The 21511-nt window shown below is 40.7% G+C and overlaps 1 protein-coding gene across 2 annotated transcripts in view; it reads right to left on the bottom strand.

Moving 5' to 3' along the window:
* The window catches only part of babam2 (BRISC and BRCA1 A complex member 2), a 193674-nt gene that overhangs the window by 146296 nt on the left and 25867 nt on the right, over positions 1-21511 (bottom strand). For both annotated transcript variants that reach the window (XM_042325576.1, XM_042325577.1), the window contains exon 4: positions 16695-16789. In XM_042325576.1, the coding sequence (XP_042181510.1) occupies positions 16695-16789 (95 nt within the window). The remainder of the gene's footprint in view (positions 1-16694; positions 16790-21511) is intronic.

The following is a 21511-nucleotide window of genomic DNA, read 5'->3' as shown; positions in this document are numbered from 1 at the left end:
GCACTACAGTGGTGGCTCCACTAAATGTTCTGCGATTATGCTGTGGGACTTAATAAAGGTCATTTGTGGTTTAGTACGGTACCCTGCGTCACCACTTCATTGCTCCAGACCAGAGAAAGAGGGAGTTAGAGCACTGATTATGCTTTTGGCGCTACTGTGTCTCTAATTGACAATTAATGGGCGACATAAACCTAAATAGAAACTGATAATTGTGCACGACTTCAGTGTTATAAAAAACTGGATGTTACATTAAGGTTTTTATTCTACGAGAAACTTAGACTACAATTAGGGTGTGGAAATGATAGGATTGTTCTGCTTTTACTGTAGTACTGTAGCCGTACTCCCGACCGGTCACGTTGTACAGCACCTGAGTGGCGCAGCGGTCTAAGACCCTACATCGCAGTGCAAGCTGTGTTGCTACAGATGCTGGTTCAATACCCATGCCGGCCTCGACTGGGAGACCCATGAGATGACTGTTGGTTTTTGGTTTCTCTCCCTCTAAAAACATAAATAAATCATTCTAAATAACAAACTGGCTTTATATACACATTAGTAACAATGTCTCACCCAATGTTCAAGAACAGCCCTTTTCTCGCTCATTTTACATTATTTGAAAATGATCTCCAAAATTATTATTATTATTAATTTAGATTCATATAAAAGCCCCTTGGATATTCTCACATATATATTATTAACCCTGTTATTAGCAGGACAATATATATTGGTCATATTGGTTATGGCTCCCGAGTGGCGCACAATGGGATTGCCTTGCAGTTCTCCAGCTGTATCCACTGAAATAGCGGTGGGCGTGCAAGGTTCAAGGCACGAGGGCAGGGGGCACGGGATGGGCCACAGAGCGGTGCACAGAAGACGGACCTAGCCCATGGGGAAGGGAGGAGGAGGAAGGGGGAGGGGTGGTGGACCCCCACCCCGCCACACTAGGTAGCACAGAGCAACACTTTAAGGGGCATTGCACTAATAAATGGCGCTGACTAGGGAAACATTCCTGCTATTCTCAGTGCCAGTCTGCACGTTCAAACTAAAACAATGTAACTAATAATGGTGTGAAAAATGCCCCTAAGATATGAATTTGGAGGGCAGAAATGATTAAATATTAAAGCATTAGACCTCTCACTAAAGGCGTCAGTCAAAAGTTATACTTAAATCCGAACTGGATTTAACTAAAAATGACATGAAAAGCACACATTTGTAAATCCCAAAGTCTAAAAGTAATAAAAGGAAAGTATTTGTGACATTGTGGTTACAATAAAGAATGTAAACAAGATATAAACGAGATGCTGTGTTTTTATTTACAGTAGTGATGGACAGCTGGTGGCACTTTGAAAAGAGGTTTTCAAACAGTTGTAGCCCGATTAGCAGGACAATAGACTCTTATAGCCCGGCTATAAGTACTCTAAGTGTTACAAAAAAATGCAACATTTCTAACTCAAAACAGCAGTATAGTATCTCTTCATCAACATCTTTATGCTTTCGTTCATAAAATAACTAGAAAAATACATAAAAATGCAGATGCTACCCGTTCCAGGGACCGTAACACGAGAGGACTTGAAAATGAGCCGGAGCTGAGAGGATCACCAAAACCAAAGCTATTTTAGTTTCAGTGCATTTTCTTTAAAAAACATGTATATAGCCTATCAATGTGTAGGCATACTGTGTAATAAAATCGATAATTAGCAAAAATGTCTAAAAAAACTGTTTTTGCTTTGACATTATGGGGTATTGTGTGTAGATTCATGAGTGGAAAAAAACACATTTTAAATCAATTTTAGAATAAGGCTGTAACGTAACAAAATGCGGAAAAAGTAAAGTGGTCTAAATACTTTCAGAAGGCACCGTATGAAAGAGTCGCAGGAGTCCAATGAAAGCCATCATACCTGCGAGATTTAAGTGCCAAGTGGATTTTGCACCCCTCAAACACAATAAATAGATGGCTGAAAAAGAGAGATCCCCAGGTGTGCGTGCGGGGCATGCAAATTTCACATTTTATTATTATTATTTTTAAAATGTTACCTTTATTTAACTAGGCAAATCAGTTAGGAAAAAAATATTATTTTCAATGAGAGCCTAGGAACAGGTTAACTGCCTTGTTCAGGGGCAGAACCTCTCAAAGTAATAGTGCTGATCTTGGACCAGGTCTTCCCTGTCCATAACAATCTGATCCATTATGATGTAAAAGGCTAAACTGATCCTATATCAGCATACTGTAGGGCTGGGCAGTATACTGTATTTTACTATACATTGAGCTCCAAAATATTGGGACAATGACAATTTTTGTTGTTTTGGCTCTGTACTCCAGCACTTTGGATTTGAAATGATACAACGAGGATGAAGTTAAAGTGCAGACTTTCAGCTTTAATTTGAGGGTATTTTCATCCATATCATGTAAACCGTTTAGAAATCACAGCACTTTTTGTACGTAGTCCTATTATTTTAGAGGACCAAACGTATTGGGACAAATCCACTTGTGTATAAAAGTAGCAAAAAGTGAAGTATTTGGTCACATATTCCAATGACTACATCAAGCTTGTGACTGTATACATTTGTCGGATGCATTTGCTGCTTGTTTTGGTTGTGTTTCAGATTATTTTGTGCCCAATAGAAATTAATAGTAAATAATGTAGTGTCATATTGAAGTCACTTTTATTGTAAATAAGAATATGTTTCTGAACCAAGGATAATCCTGAATGAAGAGTGAGAAAGTTAATAACTGAAAAATATCATGCCCCTAAAACATGCTAACCTCTCACCATTAAAATAACAGGGCAGGTTAGCATTTTTGGCTGGGTATGATATTCATGCCTCTGTAACGGTCTCACTCATCATTATTCACGACTCATTCAGGATTAACTAAATATTTAAGCAAATAGCTTCCCGGACTATCTGCATTTATAATCTTTGCACTAACTCCTTTGACACATCACATACACTGCTGCTGCTGTTTATTATCTATCCTGTTGCCTAGTTACTTTACCCTAACCTATATGTACATACAGTATCTAACTCAATTACCTCGTACCCCTGCACATCAACTCATTACTAGTATCCCGTGTATATAGCAAAGTTATCTTTTCTCATTGTGTATTTATTTTAATGCCCCACAAGGGCATGCATTTTAAGCCCTACACATGCCCTACCCTACCCAGGCCCATTTGCTTCTGCCAAATTTAAGGCCGGCTGGCCGGCCCTGCCCGAAACCCAAAATCGTAAATAACTTCCTCCATTAGTAAATCCATGAGCTGTTCTGCTCGGTCTGTCACTCAATCCCTGCGTGCAGCTCGCTCTGCATGCGCTCAGCTCACGGTGGCTCTGAGTCATTGAGTATCTATAGCAACGGCTCCGCTTTGGCTGCTCTGCTCAATGAAGACACATGACAAAACTCAAGGAAAACTATTATTTTCAGTTAAACAATCTCTCCTGTTTTATATTTGACAAGGTTGAAGCACTTCTAATACCATGTTATGATCTTAGATCTGACTGTACTGCGCAGCCATAACCCTATGTATAATGTCGGGGCCCTTCGGGCTCGGTTCGGATCGCGGATCTCTAATTTATTCCTTGTGTTATTATTTTTAGATTTTTCTCTCTGCAGTGTTGGGAAGGACCCGTAAGTAAGCATTTCATTGTTAGTCTACAACTGTTGTTTACGAAGCATGTGACAAATAACAGTTGATTTGACTGTACACTCTTCAGTCTGCATGGTCAATGCGGCAGATAAAACAATATGTTGATGAAAACGATGCTGCTTTCCACTTTGCTTCTAAATATAAATCCACAAGAGTTCTATAATGACACTATTAGATTGTGTATCTTAATGTCTGCAAACAGCTAGTTTGACTTTTCTTAGCAAGTTGTGGCTAAAATAAATTGTGTTAAGAGCTAATACTAATCGCTTGTTAGCTGGCTAGCTAATACAGCCCGGACTATCTGGGAAACCAGTGCTGGTGTAGGCCTAAATCAGAATGTTGGTTGTGTAACAGTACATTCTAAATCAGAGATAAATAGGTGAAACATGAATATGTTAGTTACATTAAGAGAAAAACATTTAATGTACCCAAAGATTATAGGGTCCCACTCCCCAGGGAAACACAGACCAACACTGGTTCCTACCGTCACAATAACTCTTCCATAGAGGTCCTATTAGTGTGCTAATTCTATGAACACCTCTCTGGCCGTTTCATTCATTGTCATGTCAAATAACTATGTATTCAAAGTGCCCACTATTACGTTATATCTATCAAATTAGAATAATCATTCTATTTCCATGATTCCAACAGTTCTCACAAAAGTGTTTTGATCTAAAATCACATGTCAAAACGCAATTGTAAAATTTGGTTAAAAGTAAGGCCTAGATTTTTGTCCGTATCGTGGAGCCCTACACGGAGTGTGGAAATGAGCTCAAATGAGATCAACTTTTGGTTGAAGTTTGATTGAACCTGTATAAAGCAATCAGAATGGAGAAAGCCCCATTGAAATCATTTAGAATGTATGTGTTGCCACCCTAAGGTCATGCACTACTCATAAAGCACATTTAGAAATTTTATTATAAAACAATATAAAACACCAAAAATTGGGGAAAAATATTGATATTTTGGCCATATTGCCCAGCCATAGATCAGCACCCGTACTCTGAGACGCTTTATCCATATCTCCCACTGGACCAACACGGGTATCCTGTCCTGAGTCGGTCTCCATGCTTTGAACTCCAACTTCCTCTTATTCAGCAGCGGGTGTTAAACAATAGCCAAAACTCCTTCCCATCAACCGTCCCTGCTCGCAACAATAGCAGGCCGTGATGAAACCATTTCTATAAACTTTTGTCAGTGAGCCAATAATAAACTCTCCAATAAATGCCTGGGACTCGTTATTCCGCAAAGCAGGAAGGAAGGGAACAACGGTTGGTACACTATGCCACGGTCACGGCGACTCTTTTTATGGGCCATCTGGGGACCATTGTTACCAAGTTTACTGGGAACAAGATGTACCTAGCTAGACTACTGAGGGAAGAGCACCCTTTGCCTAGCATTCAAGACTGTTGGGAGGTTGAAGCAATGTTCACAACATTGCGAATGTTCACAAAACTGCGAATGTTCACAACATCGTGAATGTTCAGATTGAGAAAATGCAAAGTAGAACCAGTGGGATTCAGCCAAATTAAGAACAATGACTTATTGTACAAGACCAAACATCTCAGAGGACTATTAATCCTAACTAGCGTAATCCTAACTTAACTTCGGTTCACCAAAACATTTAGTAATGCCAATGAAGGTCTATAACAGCTATAAGAAATCATGCCCTTGTTTGACAGCAAATTAAGGTACGTAACAGCTGAGATTTATCAAATCATCCCAACATAGAATTAGAAAGGAAGAAGGATCGGGGTGAATTTATATACGTAAGCGCACGCATGCACACACACAATGCTCACAAGTGGGTGTAATAGAAGCTAGATTCCTAGTTGCTTTTCACTTGTTTAGTCGGCATACAGTAGGTAACCTTCAAACCCATAGCAACGTCTCATAAGATGTATCGAGCTGTCATTAAAATGTATTTGTTATAAATAACAGGAACATGTCAAAATTCCAGTACTGTTTTTAAAGTAAAGGAGAACTTGTCAGTCCTTAGCAGTTTGCAAGTGGTAATGCAAACAAGCAAGCACTCAGAAAGAAGAGTAGCAAGCACTCTGCTATCTCTCCCTAAACTAAAAAAACATACGGTTGTTGTCAGCTGACAAAACAACTAGTGTTTATACCAGCCTTAAAGAAGAAAAACTCTTCTTTTTTTGGGGGGGGGGGTTATTATATGTCTACCTCTGACAGATTTTTACGTCTCTAACGATGCTGGAAAGCCATGGATTTGTCCTTCGACAAATTGTGGGGTTTACCAAAAAGAAAAGTCCCCACATACATCTTGCTAGGAATGTGTATCCTGTATGTGGGTAACTCTCAATGCAGAGTCGGTCAGGGTGGAGTGAGTTAGCTATCAGCTTTTCTCATATCATGCCTGGCTCAAATGACTTATGCTGTCATTTTTTTCTACAGGATTCGGGGCCTGTGATTCGAGCTAGGCTGAGAGAAGCCTGCTGTCTCTGTACCAATCAGCTGTGGTGTCTGAAAGGACAGACAGGGACATGCTGGCAAGAGAGAGGGGACACTCACAGTCGCAGACACACACACTGCTGCCCACAAACTTTCACTGCTGCCCGCACACATGCGCGCACAAAAGCATGGACCAGGGATTTTTCTGCCATTAAAATACTTGGGCAGGCCACCTAAGCATTTTTTTCAGGCCACCCAAGTCCAAACAGTGTAAAAACATAAATAAAAACAAATATTTACAAAAAATTCAATACATTTTCGGGATGGAAAAACACTTTCAGTGTAAACTTAAAACAACCAAAATCAGATATAAAGCACACTACATGACCAAAGGTATGTGGACACCTGAATATCTCATTCCAAAATCATTGGCACTAATATGGAGTTAGTCCCATCTTTCCTGCTATAACAGCCTCCACTCTTCTGGGAAGGCATTCCACTAGATGCTGGAACATTGCTACTGGGACTTGCTTCCATTCAGCCACAAGAGCATTAGTGAGGTAGGGCACTGATGTTGGACGATTAGGCCTGGCTCGCAGTCAGCATTCCAAATCATCCCAAAGGTGTTCGATGGGGTTGAGGTCAGGGATCCGTGCAGGCCAGTCAAGTTCTTCCACACAGATCTCGACAAACCATTTCTGTATGGACCTCGCTTTGTGCACGGGGGCATTGTCATGGGGGCATTGTCATACTGAAACAGGAAAGGGCCTTCCACAACCTGTTGCCACAAAGTTGGAAGCACAGAATTGTCTAGAATGTCATTGGATGCTGTATCATCACTCCAGAGAGAGCTTTTCCACTGCTCCAGAGTCCAATGGCGGCGAGCTTCACACCACTCAAGTCGACGCTTGGCATTGCGCATGGTGATCTTAGGCTTGTGTGCTTGTGTGCGGCTGCTCGGCCATGGAAACCATAAAGCTCCCAACGAACAGTTATTGTGCTGACGTTGCTTCTAGAGGCAGTTTGGAACACGTAGTGATTGTTGCAACCGAGGACAGAGATTTTTAGAAAGCTACGCGCTTCAGCGGTCCCATTGTGTGAGCTTGTGTGGCCCACCACTTCGCAGCTGAGCCGGTGTTGCTCCTAGACGTTTCCACATCACAATAACAGCACTTACAGTTGACCAGGGCAGCTCTAGCAGGACAGAAATGTGATGAACTGACTTGTTGGAAAAGTGCCATCATATGACAGTGCCATGCTGAAAGTCACTGAGCTTTTCAGTAAGGCTATTCTACTGCCAATGTTTGTCTATGGAGATTGCATGGCTGTGTGCTCAATTTTATACACCTGTAAGCAACGGGTATGGCTGAAATAGCCAAATCCAGTAATTTGAAGGTGTGTCCACATACTTTTGTATATACAGTGTATCTAGAAACAATATTATAATATAATCTTTGAGAATGAACAATCACCAAAATAAAAGCTAGACAGTCAGAGAATTTAAAACTCCAAAAACAATGCAATTAGCAGTAATGATTTTGTTATTATGTTTGAGCAAAACAACACAGCATTAGCCATGGCAAAATGCATCGAATTGCAGGAAATTAGATTTAAAAAAAATTGTATCTCAGCTCCATGGCAAAGTGTAAAATTGCAGGAAATTTGCGTTAAAACTGCAAAAATGTTTCTCAACTATATGGAGAAATGTGTAGAATGTCTACACCGCCAAGATGAGAGCCTCCCCCAAAAAATGTAAATGCAGCCGTGCCAACCGCGCCCACCACCATGCCTACCACCTCAGGCCCCTTTTGATCCAGAATAAATCCTGAGCAAACGCACACACACACACACACACGCACGCACGCAGTGGTCGAAAAGCACTGGGGAACTCCCGTCCCAAGGGGTTGTTTTAGTAAAGGTCTGGGCAGGTCTCAACCTGACTAATGACTAATTACAGACACAAAGAGGGACAGAGGGGCATACGAGTGGAGGGAAGAGGGAGATTAGGGAGTATGGATAAGTGCAGACGTGGCACAAGTACATTTTTGTAATCCACTTAACCAAATGTAATGTCTACCGACACCAAGCATTAAAAAAAAACCTTAAGTGGCCTGCCAGGACTGGTTCCAAACCGCTCATTTTACAGAAAGATGACAAGAGCATAGAACTTACAAACATATGCCACAAAATATTGTTTGTTTCAGTAAAGTTTAAATGTGGGTTACCATTTAAACTTTGATAAAAACAATGCTGGCTATCATTTCAAATTAAAATCTCTACTGAACCTACAAAATCACAGACAAAAAAAAAATATATATATATCTAAATTTGAACCAGCATGCAGTCTAGTACACTAATACATAGTCTGCCACGTGACCAAATGAGTCCTCTCCCTCCCTTCCTGTCAGTTTCCTCGCTTCCCTCCGTCTTCCCAGCAGCTCCCTAGCGGTCATTCCGCATATTATTCCTGTCATCGGGCTTGGGTGTGTGCATACAGCCACAGCACTCTCCATTGTACTACGTCAGTCCCTCCCCTCTCAAGCCAAGCCCCTCTACAACAATTAAGGGGCGTGGGACCAGCTAGCAGGAGTGTGGCCCATAGACCTCTTCTATTGGATGAGTAGACACACAGTGGACTGGTGGGAAATTAAGGGGAAACAATGAGAACAGGGGGGCTGCCAAGTTCAACGAGGGAACTTTATAGACTTGGATGGGGGCTAATTATGGTATTTTGAAAGGGTAGTAGCGAGCTACTAACCTCAATTAGGAAGCCAAGTTGGGCCACAAGGCATCCATTTGGGCTGTTTATAACACTGTTGAGCTATGTAGACTGGATGTAAACCACATTGAAAGTGAAGTGCTGTTAACACTATTCAGCATTTCTACTTTCAATGCAACCTAAGCGAATCACATTTGGTCTGAAGTCTTCCAAAATTTTATTTTACCTTTATTTTACTAGGCAAGTCAGTTAAGAACAAATTCTTATTTTCAATGACGGCCTAGGAACAGTGGGTTACCTGCCTGTTCAGGGGCAGAACGACAGATTTTGTACCTTGTCAGCTCGGGGATTTGAACTTGCAACCTTTCGGTTACTAGTCCAATGCTCTATCTAACCACTAGGCTACCCTGCCGCCCCAAAATCACTATGAAAAAAAAATCACGCCTACCCACTTAATAAAATAAAGGCAGCAAGGTGACAAGACCGTAGTCTCAATCCACCCGCCCACAAAGGAAAGACCCACTGGTCTAGACTCAAGACCAGCACAGCTTAATTTTGGGCCAACTCATCAATCACATTTGCCTCATTGCTTTATCCGTCTCGGAGTGTTTCCCATGGTCGTAATTACATCACGTATTCCAGCCTATTCCAACCACTATCTTAGCACGCTCCTCACCGCAAATAACCGCTCTTTGTTCAGCAGGCACATAACCACCAATTAAAAACAAAGATTGAGTCGTTAGGTTATGCCGAAACAAATGTGTCAGTCTCGTAAAGGGATGAAACAGCGACTCTCTTTCCTTCAATAAACCCATTAGTCTTTCCTTCATGTGGTACAGTGTATTCGCAAAGTATTCAGACCCCTTGACTTTTTACACATTTTGTTACGTTACAGCCTTATTCTAAAATGGATTAAATAAATAAAAAACTCAATCTACACACAATACCCCACAATGAAGTGAAAACAAGTTTTCAGAAAACAATTATTCAAACCCTTTGCTATGAGACCTGAAATTGAGCTCAGATGCATCCTGCTTCCATTGCTCATCCTTGAGATTTTTCTACAACTTGACATGATTTTGAAGCACACACCTGTCTATATAAAGTCTCACAGTTGACAGTGCATGTCAAAGCAAAAACCAAGCCATGAGGTTGAAGGAATTGTCCGTAGAGCTCCGAAACAGTATTGTGTCGAGGCACAGATCTGGGGAAGGGTACCAAAACATTCCTGCAGCATTGAAGGTCCCCAAGAACACAGTTTGATTTAATTGAACCTTTATTTAACTAGGAAAGTCAGTTAAGAACAAATTCCTATTTACAATGACGGCCTACCCCGGCCTCCCCTAACCTGGACAACGCTGGGCCAATTGTGTGTCGCCCTATGGGACTCCCGATCATGGCCGGTTGATATACGCCTCTAGCACTGAGAAGCAGAGCCTTAGACCAATGCGTCACTTCTTTCACCTGTGTAACGTTGTCTTCCTCCTGCTTATTCTGGGGTTCTGAATGATTGCAGTGGCAAATGTGCTGTTCACAATTGACAGCAGCAACACAGACCTGTTAAATTGACAAGAAGGGTATTGATATAGCTGCGTTTAGGCATGGCTTCCTTGTTTGGAGTCTTAAGTGTGTTACTCATTCTGCTGGAGTTGACCTAGTATTTTATATTACAGTTGTTTTTCCCATTTGTAACTCACCCACCAAAAACCACAATATGCGGTTTACATTGTGTTATCTGTGCTGGTCTAATTCCTATAATGAAAAAGCAGAAGAAACTGTGCGCTCTCAGTTAGTAATAAGGTCCCAGGTTTGTGCCATTGAAGAATAAATAATTGTATCTTTACTTCAAGTAAGATGTTTATATGTTATGTATAAAAGGCATATGGATGCACTGTTCACTATTTGGATTACTTTAAAACAACGTAATTTTTGGAGTTCATTTATGATTATGGATACATTCTGCATTTCGTTTTTTGTATTTTGCAGCAGCTTTGGCATGAATTTTAAAAACACTACAATACATTCACAACACACTGTGTGCCCTCAGGCCCCTACTCCAACACTACCACATATCTACAGTACTAAATTCATATGTATGTATAGTGCGTATGTTATTGTGTGTGTGTGTGTGTGTGTCAATGTTTGTGCTGCTTCACAGTCCCACCTGTTCCATAAGGTGTTTTTTTATCTGTGTTTTTAAATCAAATTGTACTGCTTGCGTTAATTACTTGATGTGGAATAGAGTTCCATGTAGTCATGGCTCTATGTAGTACTGTGTGCCTCCCATAGTCTGTTCTGGACTTGGGGACTGTGAAGAAACCTCTTGCGGCATGTCTTTTCGGGTATGCATGGTTGTCCGAGCTGTGTGCTAGTAGTTTAGACAGACAGCTCTGTGCATTCAACATGTCAATACCGCTCATAAATAAAAGTAGTGATGAAGTCAATCTCTCCTCCACTTTCAGCCAGGAGAGATTGACATGCATATTATTAATATTAGCTCTCTGTGTACATCCAAGGGCCAGCCGTGCTGCCCTGTTCTGAGCCAATTGCAATTTTCCTAAGTAATTTTTTGTGGCACCTGACCACACGACTGAACAGTCGACAAGGTGCGACAAAACTAGGGCCTGTAGGACCTGCCTTGTTGATAGCTTTATAATAGACAGACATCTCCCCATCTTAGCTACTACTGCATCAGTATGTTTGTTTGACCATGACAGTTTACAATCTAGGGTTACTCCAAGCAGTTTAGTCATCTCAATATCCACATGAGTTATTACAAGATTTAGTTGAGGTTTAGGGTTTAGTGAGTTTTTCGTTCCAAATACAATGCCTTTTGTTTTAGAAATATGTAGGGCTAACTTATTTCTTGCCACCCACTCTGCTCTTTGTTGAGTGATGCAGTCATTTCAGTCGCTGTAGTAGCTGATGTGTATAGTGTTGAGTCATCTGCATAAATAGACACTCTGGCTTTACTCAAAGTCAGTGGCATGTCGTTAGTAAAAATTGAAAAAAACAAGGGGCCTAAACAGTTACCCTGGGGAATTCCTGATTCTAACGGGATTATAATATTTCAGAGGCTTCCATTATAGAACACCCTCTGTGTTCTGTTAGACAAGTAACTCTTTATCCACATTATAGCAGGGGGTACAAAGCCATAACACATACGTTTTTTTCCAGCAGCAGACTATGATCAATAATGTCAAAAGCTTCACTGAAGTCCCACAATCTAAGCCAGTTAATCTGGTTTTGAATCTGCATCAGAACACATCAACAAGTTAGTTCTGAATTGCTTTAATACAGCATTGCATTCTAACACAATGAATTGAAATGGATTTCACCTTGTTCATATAGTTGGCAGACATTTTAAGGAATTAAATATAGACCTCCACCAGCTGAAGGAGAAGAGGATCTGGTAAAATAAGGGCATGTTGCTAATATCCTCTAGCTAGCGTCTTTGCAAAAATTACTAGTATTCATGGTATATTGTAAATATCTGACTGCTACAAGGATAGTATTCTGTAAACACCAAATGCATAAATAAGCAAACAAATATCAGTTAAAATATGGAATAGATAAATTAAAATATTCAACATATCTTTCATTTTGGCTAGTAGCTGACAGCAAAGGTGTCAGCTAGAGATGACATGCCGTAGCTTGTATGGATATGTAGTCTTGCATGATGTCTACTTTGATGCCAATTGGTATTTTCGAATCTGAGAGTAAATATAACTGAATATATTGATAAAAGTCCCCTTGTCCCTGAGATGATTATCAAAACGTCACGCCAGGGAAAGCCTACATGAAACACCTTGTTTGAAGTGTAATTTTCCCTATGGGAAACATGAATGGTGAACAAACCATTGGAACCCTTTCTGTGTTTGACCACTATGTTTTTTGTGTATTTTGTGGCAAGGGCTTGGAGTCTGTGTTCGAGTGGGAAGGTGCACAGTGTACACAGCACAGAAGGAGCGAAGGAGACAAACGTTCATAAAAACAAGAAAAAAAAATATGAACCTTGCGATACAGGCGTTTGGAACATCAAGTTAAAACATATATTCAATATAATCTCCCAGCCCTACTTTAAGTACATGTTTGTATTGACGGTTTGCGGGCAAAAGGTATGCTACATGTTGGGATGTTGATTAAATGGAAAATCTCTGCGTCCTGTTGTAGACATGTTTGTTACATAAATAGGTTGTTTGGTCAAGAGAGTGAGGAGTGATTAATGGTTAAATTCAGTAGCAAGTGTTTGGGTGTGTACTTAGATGAACTGTGCAGCCTACACTTGCTGCACTCTCCTGTCTCTAAGCTTCCTGTCCTGAGCGCATGCACCATGAAACCTGTTTGTCCAAAATCTCCATCTGAGATCTAAAGATGAATGCAACATTTGAACAGTGAGCCAAACCACACTATGTGTGTACACTCACCACTGTGAGGCTATGTTCTTCCAAGTAACGTGAACGGTGTGCACCACCTGAACTCATTAGGATCATCACCAAACTACGTTATAGCTTTGAAGCAGACTAGAAGCCGTCAGGTGAAATGAAAATGAGTCTCTGAATATCCATGTTGCAACATACTCCTCCCTCCCTCCACTCTACAAATAGGATAATAGTGCAAAATGGCAAATTAGCTCCTTTTTCCAAGGGTTAGTCAAAATGTGGTTTATGCAGCTGCTGCAAGTTCTTCTTCCTATGAGGAAATAAGTTACTCAGTCACCTGGTTCAGTGGTTTACATTTGTCTCTTTCCAAACTCCCACCCTAAAGTTTCCAGTTCACAAACTGATTCATAACGATTACTGGCGAAGAGGTCTGCTTACTAGTCAATGGTGGGAAATGGGAAATGAACTGAAGCATTGAGAAAACAGGGTTTTATGGAGTAAGAGAGCAGGAGGGCGAGACTTACTAAAGATGGAGAAAGAGGGGGAGCAAGTGGGAGGGGGAAAAAACATCCCGGGTAGAGAAAAATTAAGGATTAAGAAAACATGACAAGAAAGACAGAGAGAATAAAGACAGAGGGGCTGCCAAACACTGGCGCGACAGAGGTGCTTCCCCTTATGCGTGCAGCTGTTTTACGAGACAGTGAGCAATACCTCCCCCCTTGTCTCCGAGACTCTGACAGGCTGGGGAATTTAACTTCTCTCTGTTAGGTGGCTTTAAAAATAGCCCTGTGGACAACTTTAAGACCCTGTAGTAATAGCAACAATAACAACCGCCTCTTGCCAAGCCTCTCAGCGCTTCGTCTGGCATCCGTTTCCAGCAGGGAGTTTTCCACAGGGACAACATATTAGACCTATTAACAAGTGAGCGCCGGACCCCATGTATAATTCCTGGTTGCCATTCAACTCTTCCCTTTACTATCTTCTTATTACTTTACCATAAATCAGTTGTGTGTGTGCTGGTGGATTCGAGGTTATACGTTTGTTCCTAGACTGTGTTGGGGAGTTGACGCCCATGTGAAATGCCCTGTCTTCCAACTACCCTGAACTTAACTCACAGACACCTGCTAAGCCTGTTGGGGAGACAATATATGCAACAAAATGGCAGGTTGGCTTGCTGAGGTCATCCCTATGTTGGACACTGTTGTTTTGTTTGTTTAAAAAAATATTCTGGTCCAGACTAGCAACCTGCAATAGAACGTTCCGAAAGATTGCTGCAGTGTTTCTGCTGCAGGCATTTAGCAGTGGTTGCTGTGCCACGGCAAAAATCATTGCTGCCACGCCCAAAAAATATATAACATGGAAAAAAAAATATAACATTGAAAAAATATATAACATTTTTGCAATCGCGGGGAAAACTGCAGGTTGAAGAGTCTTTGTTAAAAAAAAGGAGTTCCCAGCTTTCCATTCCTACTCTATTTAGTTCTCAACTCCTAAAAATGCACAAACTGCACCATTGAAAACACTGACTTTTAAGCAGTGCATGGTTAAGCACCTTACCACTCTGTAATTTGCAGTGAGGGCATAGGGGAGAGTGGGGCTACATGTCAACTGTAAGTTAACTTGAGAAAAAACGTCACCCTACCTCAAAATCCTATTTTGGGAGTGACTTAAATTGTGATGAGACAGATTACATTTTTAGTTGCGCAAGAGTAGTGGGAACCAGGGAAAGTGTTTGGGGAAACATTGTGACATGAAGTGGTTTCTGTGAGAATTACAGGCAGGGGTGTTTTACACCAGGTGGTGGTATACCCCAAGTCAAGCTAAGTTTTATGGGACATAAAATTCATCAATAGATTGCTAACTAGTTTTAAAAATCACATTTTGCAAATGTATATGTAAATAAGGTATCTTTTTTTTTTAGAAGTATTCAGATATTTTTCTATGAGACTCGAAATTGAGCTCAGGTGCATCCCGTTTCCATTGATCATCCTTGAGATGTTTCTACAACTGTGGTAAATTCAATTGATTGGACACTTGTCTATATAAGCTCCCCCAGCTGACAATGCACGTCAGAGCATTGAAGATCCCCCAAGAACACAGTGTCCTCCATCATTCTTAAATAGAAGAAGTTTGGAACCACCAAGACTCTTCCCAGAGCTGGCCGCCCAGCCAAACCGAGCAATCGGGGGAGAAGGGCCTTGGTCAGGGAATTGACCAAGCCGATGATCACTCTGACAGAGCTCTAGAGTTCCTCTGTGGAGATGGGAGAACCTTCCAGAAGGACAACCATCTCTGCAGCACTCCACGAATCAGGATGCTTTTCAGCGGCAGGGACTAGCAGACTAGTCAGGATCGAGCAAAGTACAGAGAGATCCTTGATGAAAACCTGCTCCAGAGCGCTCAAGACCTCAGACTGGGGCGAAGGTTCACATTCTAACAGGACAATGACCCTAAGCCCATGGCCAATACAACGCAGGAGTGGCTTCAGGACAAGTCTCTGAATGTCCTTGAGTGGCCCAGCCAGAGGCCGGACTTGAACCCGATCAAACATCTCTGGAGAGACCTGAAAAAAGCTGTGCAGCAACGCTCCCCATCCAACCTGACAGAGCTTGAGAGGATCTGCAGAGAAAAATGGGAGAAACTCCCCAAATACAAGTGTGCCAAGCTTGTAGCGTCATACCCAAAAAGACTCGATGCTGTAAAGGTGCTTCAACAAAGTACTGAGTAAAGGGTCTGAATACTTATGTTAATGTATATTTCAGTTTTTTATTTTTTACTAAATTAGCAAAAATGACAAAAAAACCTTCTGTTTTTGCTTTGTCATCATGGGGTATTGTGTGTAGACCGATGAGGGGGAAAAACGATTTAATCAATTTTAGAATAAGGCTGTAACGTAACACAATGTGGTCTGAATACTTTCCGAAGGCAATGTACCTGGTCCAATATGTAAAAATAATTTTAACAATGTGTTACCGGGCTTATTTCTGTAGGTGGAAATTATATTTTAGAAGGTGCCCCCCCTTACACATTTTTCAAGAAGAAACACTTGATTGCTGTATGTCTTGAGTATTATAATAAGTACGTGTCTAAATATCTTAGTGTGCAATCTAAGCTAATTATTTAGCTAATGTATAAGGAAACTATTTTTAGGCAGTCTGAACCACACTCTTGTCGCAATCGACAGTTTTCTAAAGGGAGGAGGACATGCAGGCCAGCACATACAGAAGAAGTGATTACGCAACGCACCAACGCCTTTTCAACAGAACATTGGAGGTCGTGGGGTCAATATGGCTGCTTACTCATCCTCACATATCAATAACGGTACTTGAGTTCCAGATAAAAGTGCGTCAAAACAACAGAATGGTCCAAACATTTGGACCATAAACCAGAGCAGCAGAGTCATCTGCCTTCTATTGCTCACCACATTGAACCTGTCTGAGCAGCAACTTGGTGAGTCATTCACATTTGGCCAGGGTGTTGAATTGGCTCAGCTGTCGGGAATTGTGGGAAATGAATGAGGTGGGGAATTGTACTCACTGGGAGTTCAGAGGGTTCTGGCAGGAATTCTGCATCCTCTCCAAATATGAAATCTGGAGGTAGTTCTGGATCCCGTGCGTTGAAGATGATATCCCCTGAGAAAGACCAGAATGATCACATGTCCGCTTTGTCACACCTTTCACACAACACGTAAAGAAAGATTTCTAGAATTTAATTCAGCCCACCATAGCAATGTTTACTACTCAAGCAGCGAGCGCACAGAAACATCTTTTTCTGAAAAGAGGTAGATTCTACAGAGATGGAGAGAATGTGCTTACTACAATGGTTCAACTGAATTAAGACCTTAGGTGAACAAAATGACTTTGATTCTAGCTGAAGAGATTGATGAGCACTTGCATCAACATGAGCGCTTAGCTGTTTCACACTCAACTCTGTAATGTAACTTGAGATGAAATGGACCTGCACTGTTATAAAATAATGAGAACAGGTGAATACTGGTGGCTACACTTTTCCAAAAACATGGTGCATGAACAACAAAAACACATACCACTGACAGCCCAACCGCCTAGTTCCTATTTCCAGTAACACTCAAACATTTACAAGGCCTGAAAAATAAAACCAGACAATCACATTGTTCTGGTTAAATGCTTGGAATTTTACTATTTGCAATAACCCCTCACAGAATAGTCTACCAATTGTGATAAAGAAATGAACTGAGTAGGGGGATTGAAAAGGCTACTCTAAAACTCGGTCAATATAGGGTCGCTCCATTTGATTTCAATAGCTTTTTGACTGCACCCTTTTTGATTGGAACAAAACGTTCCATACATATTTGCCAATGGTAGAAGTGGTCAAAAAGTATTTTTTTGGACCTGAAATCCAAAACAGTTAGGAGAAAGGTGTGCTCAAAGTTGACCCATTTTGAAAACCCCACCCTACCATGAGACATCCATGTCTTCATCACTGGAAAAGATAAATGGTTGAGTTTGATATAATTGAAAAGCTTAAAAACGGGGTTGTCAAAGTAAAATGTTTTTATGATACAAATTTATTTTTTTTAAATATAAATATTTTGTTTAACCTTTAACAGTAATTATTTTTTTAAATTGTAAACTCAGATTTTTTTCATTTTTGCATATGTTGCAGTTTAGACCCCATTTTTCATAATCTGAGGTGTTTGTGTTATGCCCACAGCATGCCCTTGAATACAGGGTGGATGTCATGTTTTGGCTTATTTTAGTACATCTATTTTTTGTTTTAACTTTAAAATGGTAGCGCAAAGATGGTTGGTGCACACACAAAGATGGTCCACACATCAGAGAATGATGACTTGAATTGGAATATCAATTGTTTTAAATGATACTGTGAATCTTCCATCTTCCATTATTGACAGCCTTGATAAAGATCAGCAAAAATTACTGTATAAAACAATTCAAATACTGCGCTATATTATAGGCAAAAAAAAACTTTTAAAAAACAGGGAAATATTATTTTAAACTAATACAATTGCTCAGAAAGTTTTTTATATGTAATTTATTTTTTCTCAAAAAAGTTAGGGGGCAAAATTAGACACCCCTGTTTTCAATACTTCACCTTGCGAGGATAACGGCACTGAGCCTACAATGTTTTATGAGCTGGAAAACACATTGGGAAGGATCTTAGACGATTCCCCAATACAGAATCCTGACAGATGCTTGATATCTTTCATCTGTGTTTATGGACTATCCTCTTCAATTCAAACCACAGGTTTGTACGGAGACTGAGATGGCAATTGTAAAATGTTGGTTATGTTGCCAATGAACCATTTCTTTGTGGATTTCGATGTGTGCTTGGGGTTATTGTCTTTCTGGAAGATCTACATGCAGCCAAGTTTCCGGCTCCTGGCAAAGGCAACAAGGTTTTTGGTGCACATATCCTGGTACACCGCATGATGCCGTTGAGCTTAACAAGGTTCCCAGGACCAGTGGAAGCAAAATAGCCACATAACCTTAAAGATCCACCACCATATTTTACAGTAGGTATAGGGTTATTTTCTGTTCATGCATTCTCATTTTGATGCCAAACCCACCAATGGCGTACGAGACCATAGAGCTTTTTTTTCTCCATATCCTTTGACCAAAGCACTGGTTCCACTCCAAGTGCCAATGCTGTTTAGCAAACATCAGGCATTAACATTTGTTGGATGATGTGAAAATAGAGCTCTTTGGTCATGCACCACCAGTGGTGGATTTTGAGTAGAAATGAGAATGCATGAGCAGAAAAGAATCCCATACCTACTGTAAAATATGATGGTGGGTCTTTGATGTTACGGGGCTATTAAAATTTCAATTTACATTTCAATGATGTACCAACTAAATTGCAGGGGTCTGAATGGATATGTCATGTGGTTTGGTAAGAAAAACGCCCCTCTCCCCACAGGTGTGATTACCACTTCTGAGGGTTTACAGCTTGAGATAGTCACCTTATACAAGTATGAGTATGGGAGTATGGCTAGACGGTACACTGTCCTTCTCTCAGCACATATCAAAGCTGCAGCCTAAAGTTGAATCTAGACTTGGTTTCCTCTATTGTAATCGCTCCTCTTTCACCCCAGCTGCCAAACTAACCCTGATTCAGATGACCACCCTACCAATGCCAGATTAGGGCTGGGCGATACGGCCAAAATATTATATCACAGTATTTTTTTTTCTTTTAAATTGTCAGTATTTGACGGTATTTTCTATATTTTTTTATAATAAAAGTTATATATTTTTTGGTGCTTTATGAGTAGTGCATGACCTTAGGGTGGCAACACATACATTCTAAGTGATTTCAATGGGTCTTTCTCCATTCTGATTGTTTTATACTGTTCAATTCAACTTCAAACCCAAAAAAGTCATAATTTTCAACAATTTCTGCATTTGAGATCATAACCACACTGCCACGTCGGGCTGCACAATATGGGCAAATAATCTGGGCCTTATTTTTAACCAAATTTTGCAATTTGACTTGCCATTTAGAGCAAAATACTTTGGTTAACTGTTGGAATCATGGGAATAGAATGTCTATTCTAATTATATAGAATATAATAGTGGGCACTTTTAAAACAGTGTTGTTTGACATGACGAAATAAAATGCCAGGGAGGAGTTATTGTGACAGGGTAAGAACTGATGTGTTGATAGGTGTTTCCTGTGTTTCCTAGGGGACCCTATAATCTTTGGCTACATTTAATGTTCTCTTAGCTACTTCATGTAGCTAACATATTTTTGCTTTGCGTTTACCTCTTTAATTTAGAAGACACTGTTGCACAAACAACATGCTGATTTAGGTCTACACAATCACTGGTATTAACAGGTTGTATAGCTCATTACGCTTGCTCTTACTCAGTACTGTAATGAAACAGGCAGGGAGCAGGTCTCGAACCCTCAACCTTCAAGCCTGAAGTCCAGCTCGCTATCGACTGTGCCGCAAAAGCATGCTGAAGCGGCAGAGTCGATATCCGCGTTTATAAACCCAGGGTCGCTACAGTACATTTATTAGCTAGCTAGTGATTAGCGGCTAACAAGATTTAGGAACAACTTGCTAAGAAAAGTGAACTAGCTGTTTGCAGATATGAGAAACACAAGCTAATAGTGTAATTATAGAATGCTAGTAGATTTATATTAAGAAGCAAAGTGACAACTGCTTCGTTATCGTCATTGACCATGCAGACGGAACGCAGGAGTCTCGTGGTTGAGGAACATCCAATGCGCTCCTTGAGTGACAGGGGGCCTGGCTAGGTCTGTGTGGGAAACGGCATAGTGAGAGTGGAGAGAGATGACTCAAGTAGCGAAGTAAACCATAAAAATGGACGTTACACACTGCATATCACATTTAACAAACCAAACATTAAAATACCGGTATTGAAGATAAAGTAAAAACTCAAACTGGTCTGTGCATCAATACCGGTATTTTGCTAAAAACGGTATACCGCCCAGCCCTATGCTAGATTACGGAGACATAATTTATAGATCAGCAGGTAAGGTTGCTCTCTCGAGCTGCTAGATGTTCTTTACCATTCGGCCATCAGATTTGCCACCAATGCTCTTTATAGGACACATCACTGCACTCTATACTCCTTTGTAAACTGGTCATCTCTGTATACCCGTCGCAAGACCCACTGGTTGATGCTCATTTATAAAACCCTCTTAGGCCTCACTCCCCCCTATCTGAGATATCTATTGCGGCCCCCATCCTCCACATACAACACCCATTCTGCGAGTCATATTCTGTTAAAGGAACCCAAAGCACACACATCCCTGGGTCGCTCGTCTTTTCAGTTCGCTGCAGCTAGCAACTGGAACGAGCTGCAACAAACACTCAAACTTGACAGTTTTATCTCCATCTCTTCATTCAAAGACCAAAACATGATGTATTGTTGTCCCTACCTTCTTACCCTTTGTGCTGTTGTCTGCGCCCAATAATGTTTGTACTATGTTTTGTGCTGCTACCATGTTCTGTTGCTACTATGTTGTTGTCATGTGTTGCTGCCTTGCTATGTTGTCGTCGTTTTAGGTCTCTCTGTATGTAGTGTTGTCTCGTTGTGATGTGTCCTTTGTCCTAATATATATATATATATTATCCCAGCAGGAGGCCTTTTGGTAGGCCGTCATTGTAAATAAGAATTTGTTCTTAACTGACTTGCCAAGTTAAATAAAGGTTAAATAAAAAATAAATAAATATCCATTCTATGAATTATATTTCTATGATTGAAATAACACCCACTCCACATTCTGTCTCAACCGATGGCAGGCACAACACAAACACCTCAGGGTCTAAGGGGGTCTAAGCTACAACATATGAGAAAATAAGAAAAAAAGTAATTTGACAACCCTGT

The sequence above is a fragment of the Oncorhynchus tshawytscha genome, linkage group LG08 (assembly GCF_018296145.1).
Source record: "Oncorhynchus tshawytscha isolate Ot180627B linkage group LG08, Otsh_v2.0, whole genome shotgun sequence".
NCBI lineage: Eukaryota > Metazoa > Chordata > Actinopteri > Salmoniformes > Salmonidae > Oncorhynchus > Oncorhynchus tshawytscha.
Note: the sequence above shows the minus strand (reverse complement) of the source record. Positions and strands in the feature narration are given on the sequence as shown.